This window comes from Cherax quadricarinatus, unplaced genomic scaffold (genome assembly GCF_038502225.1).
Source record: "Cherax quadricarinatus isolate ZL_2023a unplaced genomic scaffold, ASM3850222v1 Contig1042, whole genome shotgun sequence".
In the NCBI taxonomy this organism is placed as follows: Eukaryota; Metazoa; Arthropoda; class Malacostraca; order Decapoda; family Parastacidae; genus Cherax; species Cherax quadricarinatus.
This window is the reverse complement of record NW_027196068.1, coordinates 1-10,000: the sequence shown is the minus strand read 5'-3', so window position 1 is coordinate 10,000 and position 10,000 is coordinate 1. Positions and strand designations below refer to the sequence as shown.

The 10,000-nt window shown below is 42.8% G+C and overlaps 1 protein-coding gene across 6 annotated transcripts in view; it reads left to right on the top strand.

The window, feature by feature from the left end:
- LOC128686627 (uncharacterized) overlaps window positions 1-2,944 on the top strand; it is a 21,562-nt gene extending 18,618 nt beyond the window's left edge. For all 6 annotated transcript variants that reach the window (XM_053773593.2, XM_053773595.2, XM_053773590.2 and 3 more), the window contains exons 2-6: window positions 1-1,007; window positions 1,094-1,149; window positions 1,717-1,822; window positions 2,253-2,395; window positions 2,713-2,944. The exon at window positions 1-1,007 is cut by the window's left edge and continues 462 nt beyond it. In XM_053773593.2, coding sequence (XP_053629568.2) covers window positions 1-1,007; window positions 1,094-1,149; window positions 1,717-1,822; window positions 2,253-2,395; window positions 2,713-2,889 — 1,489 coding nt within the window. In that variant the 3' untranslated portion in view covers window positions 2,890-2,944. The remainder of the gene's footprint in view (window positions 1,008-1,093; window positions 1,150-1,716; window positions 1,823-2,252; window positions 2,396-2,712) is intronic.
- The last annotated feature ends 7,056 nt before the right edge of the window (window positions 2,945-10,000 follow it).

The following is a 10,000-nucleotide window of genomic DNA, read 5'->3' as shown; positions in this document are numbered from 1 at the left end:
TAAAAAAATTGTAGAGTCCTACACGAGGTTTACGGACGTCCTTTTAAACAGGACTCGACTACGTAAGTTGGTGTCTGTTGTTTCTACTACAGACTACAACATGGTAGGATTAGTTGATTGGGCAATGGATAAAGTTTTTTACGAAATGAGTGGTCTCTTAAAGGTCGTTAAGAAGAGATATTCCAGCGGAAAACCAATAGGCTCAAAATCCGATCTAGTTAATGCTATGGACAAAGTATTTGGAGTATGTTCAAAGATTTATAATAATAAACTTGCACTAGGAGACTATTTCCAGGCTGGCATTACTTGGCCAAATCCCAACATTTTCACTGGTTCTGCAAGCCTATTAAAAGGCGCACTTGATTATTATAAAATAAAAATTAATTTTAAACCATATAATGATCTTCCAATCACTGTGAAATTCCCAGAGTTTAATGCTATAACTGGAGTAGTTTACCCACCTGACGAAATTGAAATATCGGTGAATGCATCTGTCGAGTCTGAAGTGGCCCAGTTTAGCCACTGGGATCTTGGTAAAGCTTTAGGTAAATACGAAATGGAGAAAGTCTTGGAATTGCTGACTTTCTTAACTCAAGCAAAGTCTCTTGAAGCCTATTATCAGGTTCAGTCACGTTTGAAGATATTAGTTGATATTTATCACAAGATTAGCTCAAAACCGGTTGAAGTGTCTAACTTCACTCTTGACTTCACTACACTAAAACTTATAGCGGCGCATAAAGGAGAGGGAGACTTCGGACTTCCTGAAGACCTGGCTTTTATCATCAAAAACTTACCCTGGAAGAAATCCAGGGGTAAAAGAGGTGCTAGTTCCTATGGAACTTTCCCAGAATACAGAACCCAGGGCGGGTTCTGGGATACACTTTCTTCATTTTTCGGCTACAGCAGCGAACTTTCTGAAGACTCCGCTACTACCTCTGACGGCGTCCACGGAGAAGACGGGTTGAATGACACTTCAACGCATTCTGAAGAGTGCGTTCCTGATGAAGGTTTGTTTTTTAAATATGAACTTCCCTCGATGAAATAGTTTCAATATTTGCAAAAGAAAGATGCAAATAACTTTACCTGTTAACAGGTGCTCTTTGCAACCATCGGGAAGAGAGAGATAAGCCTTTGGTTCCTCGTTACCAGGTAAGTGACAATTCATTGTCTTTGGCCTTTAAGAAAGTTCCCTAATTTTTAATCAAAGGGAATGTCTAATTTGGTTTATTGGGTTCATATATTATCCCTTCCCATCAATCTTCTTAACCCCTCAAGGGAGGTTCCTTGACTCTGCTGAAGGGCTCTTGATCTAGGACTAGATCTGTGCTCAAATTCTTAGCCAGAATGCCTTTCATTCTTCCCCCCCCACAAACTCTATTATCCTTACGGATTTAGCGTTCCCCCATAATAGGTAAATAGGCAAGTTATCAGGACATCAATTAGTATGTTTAAAATGAATATTTAAGGGTCTCTCGTATATTTTAGCAAGAATCTTTGCTGCTAATTCGGGTCCCTGGACCCCATTATGTACCTCTGTAATCTTTTGACTACCGCCCACAGGATGGGTATGGGGTGCATAATAAACATATTAAACTAACTAATTCGCACTTAACACATTTTTTATATCATATATTTTCTGGGTCGTACAAGTAATGGACCATTTTTAAAACTTGTACGCACCACCTACGCACAGTTTCTACCACTATACATGCACAGGGATCTTCACCGAGAATTGTCAACCCCAAGGACGACTATATTCCCAGTGTGTACGTGGATCTTTCTGAAGAATCCAACTCTACCCAGACACAAGCTGAGGAGTTAGGTAAGTCTCCCGGGTCTTCGAGCAGATCTCCCTTGTTGGGGGGGGGGGGGGGCGGGCACTATCCAGTCACCTCATGGTATATTTTCTATGCTAGTGAGTAATTTTTATTAGTTTTATTTTAAACGGGATGGTTTTAACTTTTTTTTTTCCTTAGCTGTTTGCTGGATCGAAGACTTGTTTAAAAGTCTTCCGGTAGTCGGCAGTTTCCTTCCTTGAATTAACCATTTTATACCATACGTCCTGTTAAACCCTTGCGGGCTTAATTACAAATTCTTGGTTTAACTAAAGAATATTTGCTAGTTTAAAGTTGTGGCTTAATATATTTTTAAACAGTTAACATAGTAAATGAAATCTTAAAAAAAAAAAAAAAAAAAAAAAAAAAAAAAAACTGCTTTACTGTTTCCTCTTAATTACTTTATCTTTGATTCAGATGCCTTGGAACACGTTGGAGTTTCTATTCTGAACGCTTCCTCCTGGAAGGAAGTGGAAGTAGCTCTTGAACTTCCTGAAAATTTCACCCACATTCACGAAGATCTCTTGACCAAGCTGGAGGGAAAGTTGAAATATTCTAGGGTAAGTAACGCCTGTAGTAAGATGAACAACTAGGCTTTCCTCTTAAAGGAGAGGATTTTGTTTGAGCTTCCAAGGAATTTTAACTTATTTGAATCAAACCTATACTTGGGTGTTAAGTTTCGAGGAAAGCTGGAATTTGTGCTCTTCCTATTTGTCTGCCTCCATTTCTTTTGCTGTATAACTTTTCTTCCCAACTGGGGAATCCTCCCTCTTATTACGTAATGAGGTTTCCCATTCTTCAGGTGTTAGTTGTAGGTTGGTGCTTCAGTATTTTACATGCTGACCTAACTGGTCAAATTAAAGTTCTTCTCTTGCAGGCTGTGAAGTGCGTCACTGGAGTGATGTGCAGAGACTGTGCAGAATACGTAACCTTCCAGACTGGTGAAGAAGTCTGCTGTTACAGCTGTTTTATGGCGCCTCACATCATCGACACAGACACGGGACGTCTGTGCTTCTGCCACTTTGCAGCACCGAACGATGTTAAGTCTGAATAAGTGACTGATTATCCAAAACCCTTGTCTGTTGATTTAATACAAATTTAAAATTTCAGTCTTCTGAATTCTCTTGTACCTAAGCCTGAAAGACCAAAGTTTTTGGTCATTGTGCGGTTAAAGCTACAAACTACTGCCTTATTAAAAATTACGTCTGCCTTTAAAAGCGATAAAATAGTAAAAGAATCTACCACTCTTGCAGTCTTGACTAACCTGTGTTTTTTAGTTGGTCAATATTCTAATGAGTCTGTCCGCAAATTCATTTACATAGCCCTTAAAGCAATTACTACTAGCCAATGAACAGCTCTAATTAAAGCCATGTACTAACGCGAGTCTCCTTAGTGGAGCAGCTACGCCTGGACAGTGTCCAGGCGGTGTATGAACCACTAGAATATACAGCTTCAGTGATATACCTAAGAGTTTTTCGGAGAGGTGCAACTCTCCAGAGTATGGAAGAGGAAACTGGTGCCATTTGTCGTGCGCACGCGTACTGTTAAATTAATTCCATCCCGACTCGACGGAAGCTGCTGCGCACTAGGAAACTGTTCGACAGGAGAACTTGGTGAAAAGAAGCGAGTAGATACTCTTAAAAGGTGCTCCTTGACTGAATCCTTAATTAAATCCTTCATGACATTTCTTCGACTAGAGGCCCTTAATGCAACGCATAGGAAGAGATTTTTATTAACTTTATTACCTTCCATTCCCTCACGCGCTGTATCGCTCCTGTAGGTTTACCGCTTCCCCTTGTTTTACCCATTCTTTGATAGTTTTGATACCCGCTGCTGGATAATGTCCGTAAGTGAATTTTAAGTATACAGTGTTAAAGGTAAAAATTCCATTACCTAGTAAAGAATGTCACTGAGAAGGTAGGTTGAGAGATTATCACGTTAGTGTCAGGGAGGATGTCCTGCAACGGATGCCTCTTGCAATTTATCTAATTGTATAAACTACAATGACTAAAAAAAAATCCTAGGCCTGGTTATCTGCCACAAGCTTACTGAATCGCGGGGGGGGGGGAGGATTTTTTTTTGCTCGGCTAATGCTTTTAATGCCATTCAGACTATTTTCCTGTAATTGCTGTGCACCTGTTGGCAACAACTTTGGTCTGATCTGCTCCATAACAAACTACATACTATTAAACAGTATAGGTTTCTGGCAGTCCTCTTATTAATGTCGAAGTTGGGAAACTACTCTCGCGTCTTCGCATCGGCCACACTCTTCTTACTCACGGGTATCTCGTGGAGAGGCACCCTTTTCCACTGAGAATTGTCAGATTCCAGTTTGTTAGCCACATTGTTGTACTGCCCACTTTATCAACGAGCACACAATTTACCAACGTCGTCATCGCTCTACTGTCCTTGCTTTACCTTCCCTTCTTGCTAATGGACCCTCTTTTAACCAAGAGACACTTACTTTTTTGACAGCAACTGATTTACTGCACAAACTCTGATGCCTCTAGTACTCCTCGCAGCCCTTTCTACCTCTATCCCTGCACTATCCACTGCCCCACTGCACTCCATGATCTAATAATCAGCCCTCTTTCTACCCAATACCCTGTATCCTTCCCTGCCCGGTGGTGCTGTATGACCCTTGTAGGTTTAGCACTTCATTTTGGTTATAATTATTTTAATGAAAGACCCCCCTCCCCTGCAGTGGAGGGTTCATGAAAGTGGAGCTTTTAATTAATGGACTCTTTGGCTCTAACGTGACAGCCTCTCTTCAGTTAATCATCCCTACGAGTTTGCCACTTCCCTTTTTGCTATAAAATTAAGATATACCTGGAGAGAGTTTCCGGGGGTGAACGCTCTCGTGGCCCTGTCTGTGACCAGGCCTCATGGTGGATCAGGGCATGATCAACCAGGCTGTTGCTGTTGGCTGCACGCAACCCGACGTACGAACTACAGCCCGGTTGGTCAGGTACTGGCTTTAGGTGCCTGTCCATCGTCTTCTTGAAGATAGCCAGGGGTCTGTTGGCAATACCCCTTGTGTATGCTGGGAGGCAGTTGAACAGTCTTGGGGCCCCATGGAACAGGAATTATCCTAAACCTGGATTGAATCTAAGTGCCTCTTGCCCAAATAACCCGCACATAGAAGAGAGGAACTTACGACGACGTTTCGGTTCGACTTGGACCATTTACAAAGTCGTCGTAAGCCCCTCTCTTCTATGTGCGGGTTATTTGTGTATAGTTCCAGTCACGGTATTGTGCTTTTTTTTTTTTTTTTTTATAAATAAATGCCTCTTATTTCCTAGGCTCTGGATAATTCCGGTGATTGGCGCTTTCCACTTCATAAATCAACCGTAACTACTGTGAGATATCCTTGACACCTAGTAAAGTGACTGCCAGCCAGTTCTAGACATACAGTACCTAAATGCTAGGACAAGCAACACCTGTGTCCAGCACCTGTACAATACGTCATATTACTCCTGCTCGTAGCAGTCTCGACCAATGAAAAATGTTGCAAATCGCGCACAATCCCTAATATTGCTGCACTTGTTCGCCTAGCAGTGATTAGGCACCTAAGAGGTAATTAAAAAAAGTTTGCTTAATAAGAGTTAATACAATGACAACCTAGCGTTTGCCCTCGAGGGAGGTTCCTGATGCCAGTGAGGACTTCGATTTAAAGAACTGGAGCTGGCATTATTAGGTCGAACTTAATTACCTCCTGTTCCTTCGGATATGACCAGTGTGGGTTTAGCGCTCTCATAAACATAACCTACAAATCTTCGAAGAAATGGATTTTTAGAAGGGTGATTGCAGCCCTGGTACACAGCTGGGTAAGTAGCCTTACACGACCTAGCAGCCGCAGTCATCATTTTTCTTCAATCATTTTCACCTTCAAACTGACGTCTTCACCGCTCTAACACGCTCTAACACGCTTACTTTATCTTCCCTCCTCGCTGACGGTCCCACCGTTGACACTCGCTCTGCATTTATTTCAGTATCAGCTTTTACACCAACTTTGATTACATGCACCTTCTTTATCACTCCTCATCGCCCTTCCTAACTCGACTTGTTATACTCTACATCCTCGTTGATCGCTGATCATGCATATTACCCCTTTTAACACCCTACCCTGCAATGCTGTATGGCACTTACTGGTTTAGAGCTTGGTTGTGATTATAATTCACCTTTCGCTCTCCCTCTCACTTTTCTCATAAGTCTTTTTACCTTAATTTTCGTAATTCCTCATTTTCATTCTTCATTTTCAATCCTCGTCTTTTGTTCAGATTTTTTTACCTAAAAGATTAGCCACCCAACTTAACCCAATAAAGTCCACCCGTCAGTTCTCAAGAAGTCCCCGGATAATGGTTTCTTGATCAAAAGAATTTCAGCTATCTTCCTTGGATCAAACTTGATCACAAGTCCCCTCAAGGAAGGTTCCTTGATGTTAGTGAGGGGCTCTTGATTTAGGGAATTGGATCTGCTCCAGTTCCCCGAATTAAGTCTGAATGCCTTCCACATCCCCCCCCCCCAGGCGCTGTATAATCCTCCGGGTTTAGAGCTTCCCCCTTGATTATAATTGATCACAAGTGCAGCAATATTAGGGATTATGCGTGGTTTGCAACATTTTTCAGGGTATGACAACAAAAGATCCACAAGTCAAAATCAATGTTGAACTGCATCAAAATATTTGTGAGGATTTGGAGCTGTATGAGAATACAAACATAATTTGTAGACACTGCAACTTCTTGGGATCTTAATACTTAGGAATTCTTCGCTTGCCTAATTCTTGGGCACGACCTACTTCCACACTGAACAAATGTGACACCACCTATGACTGCTGCACCTCTCCTGCCATACGGTTGATAAGCTGCTTCTCCGCTCATCTGCCGTATTCTACTCAAGATTGATGGACTGAACACATCGACTCAAGGTTGAGGGACTGATTACCTCATTCTCCTCCTGTTCAAGTTTCTCCTATGTATGGACTGATGAAGCCACTGTGTGGCGAAACGTTTCCTCAATAAAGATACCCAAGAGTTGCACATGTCTAATTTATCTACAAACATAATAAACAATGAAACTACATTTGAATCCTATCCCGACAATGCCTTTGAGACTCGCCTTCATTGGCTGTCGTCAATTGAGGATTTTGTTGGTCAAAATGAAGCTGTTGATCAGGGAAAGGGAGTACTAGTGAACAACTTAAAGAAAATTGGAGTAATTGTGATAAATTGGAGTACAAAAGCAATGAAAATTCTCACTGATTTCCAAGATAAGAACAGTGCTTGCGAAGATAACACTAATGTAAAGGGCTTAGGTACCACTTTGTCAGTTACTGATCCATCACGAGACCTGGTCTCAGACCGAGCCGCGGGGGCGTTGACCCCCGAAACCCTCTCCAAGTATACCCCCCCTTCCCTATCCCAGGCGTTGTATGCCCCTAACAGGTTTAGCGCTGAGTGTCCGGGATCGATTCCCGGCAAGGCAGGAAACATTGGGCATGTTTTCTTAAACCTGTTGTCCATGTTCACCCATCAATAATAATGGGTACCTGGGTGTTAGTCGACTGGTGTGGGTCGCATCCTGGGACAGAATTGACCTAATTTGCCCGAAATACTCTGCATAACAAGTGACTTTCTATATAGTAGTATGTCATTGATGTCAGCTATGACTGGAATATATACATATATGTACATATATATTTTATATATAAAAAAGTTCATGGTAGCGTCTCGGTAACATCTAATTTGGTCTACCCTTCCCAAATTTTAACAGAAAACGAGGGTTATATCCTTGTTTTCTATCATTAGTTTATGGTTAACTGTTATATTTCCTTCCAACCTTCGTAATTGGGATAATAACAATTTTTATTTTGACATGATACATAGTTGTACAATAGAATATAATAGTTGGGTGTAAATGCCAAAAGTCTGTTTGTATACACTGCATTGCGGGCAAACTTAACATTAACTTAAGATTAGGAAGACAATAACAGATTATTATTTGGGTAATGGATATCTGAGTATAATAATTGTAGTTTTAAATTTATCTTATAAAACTTACATAATTACAAATGGTGATACAGTGTGGGTTAATTTATGATATGGTGATGCCTATATTGAAACCTCCACTCATAGGAGCTGCTTTATTCCGGTGAGGTGAGTCATCCAACAAATTGAACTTTTTCTCTCCTTGGCATAACCCTGAATGCCTCATTCCCAGGTGTTGAGACCCCCTACGAACTCGGTGCTTCCCCTAAAGAAAATAATTAAACTAGTAATAGGGAAGAAAGTCCCTTCGATGCCAGAGAAGGGCTTGTGATTCAATGGAACTGAGCTACCCTCCTTTTCCTTGAACTAAATAAGATTGCTTCCAATTCCCCAGGTGCTGTATAGTCCCAAGGAGCTTAAGTATTTCCCCACAAAATGCAAAGTCAGTCCATCTATCACGCAAGCATTGTTCGCATCGCTATTGGGCCGTGCAGACAGGCTGCGCAGTAGCTCCTGATTCAACTGACTTCTGCGCAGTTTTCACAGACCACTATAAGTCACAAGATGGCTGACCGACAAGGCAGGAGAGTTAACACGGTCTGTGTTGCATTCACACAAGGCTCCCTCAGTGTTTCTACAATGCACACATTAATGCCAAACATTATACGAGACGTCTACGGCATCCCCAATGAAGAATTATATGGCGTAGCTTTGAATGGGATGTCAAGGATATTTATAAAATTCGTGAATGCCGGCTTCTACAACAAGATTGTGGAAACTTTTCAAGAAAGGAGAATGGTAGTGAATTCGGCTGTGGAAGTGTGTCTACATGACGTGTCGACGTATGTCACCTGGGTCAAGGTGAGAAATGTGCCTTTCGAGGCGGAGGAGTACGATCTGCGGGATGTTTTCGGCAGATACGGAACGGTGCATGCAGCGACCAAGGGAGTGTGGAGAGAGGGCCCATATGAGAGGTTCCTGGAGGGCTCCTTCACCATCAAGATGACGCTCCACCAGTCGATTCCCTCTTATGTACGTCTGGAGAAATATAGGACCCAGGTGTTTGTTCATTATGCGGGCCAAAGGAAGACTTGCAGACTATGCAACTCTTTTGAGCATATGGCTGCCCAGTGCCCCCGTCGACTGGTTGGCCACTCCCGGGACCAGTTACCTGTGGGCCTACGGGCTGAGGCTTTCGTGACTGAGCCTGGTACCTCAGCTGGGCAAGTTCCCAAGCTTTGGAGTGATGAGATGCAACAGGAGGACATGCAGTCTACGATGTGTGCCACCCTGTCTGTGGATGCATCGACCGTGCCCACGCTTACAGTGGATCCTGTGGGGCCTGAGGTTTTGCCACAGGATAAGTTGCTGGAAGACATGTTGCAGGACCTTCTAGATGGAACAGAACATTGTCCTGTTGTTTCGACAGCGTGTCGTGAGTTAACGACTGTGGAATCCCCTAACTTGGAAATGCAGGACAAAACCACGTTCGTACGGACGCATGAGGTGGTGGTGGAGGTTCACCAGGAGGCTTCGTCCAGCGAGGAGATGCATGTGGATGGCTCCCGCAAACGTTCGGCAGGAGCGTCGGATATGTACGACGTCTTGACACCAGGACAGCGCCCAGGGAGGAAATCGTGGGCAAAAGTGGCTGAGCCGCCTGTCACAGAAGGGATAGTTTCAAGGTCCCAGCATAAGGGTAGAGTGTGGGGGAGGGGGGGTCTCGAGAAGCCGAATGACAAAGCCGGGCAGTCTAATGTGCAAGTGGGAACAGGAAAGACCCAAAAACATGGAGGTAAACCACCTTTTTTGTAAATTCAAGTGTTACTATCAATGCCAATGGCTTAATGACTGAAGTTAAAAAAAGTGTGGATGGAGTGGTTTTTGCGTCGTTACGATGTGGATGTATGTTTTATGCAAGAACATAATTATAAATTTGGTAGAGAGTTACGGTTGAAAGGCTACCGAATGTATGAGTAATTCTTTAAAATTAAAGGGAGGGGTGGCTATAGCGGTGAAGGAGTCCAGCCCTTGGAGCATCTTGGGATGGGAGGAGGGGGGAGATGGAAGGGTGGTAAGGGTGGATGGGTATTGGGGTGGGGTTAGAGTTTGCTTTATCGGAGTTTATATGCCAGCGGACAGTAACTCTAAAGTTAAAATAGACTTTGTGAGGGAGGC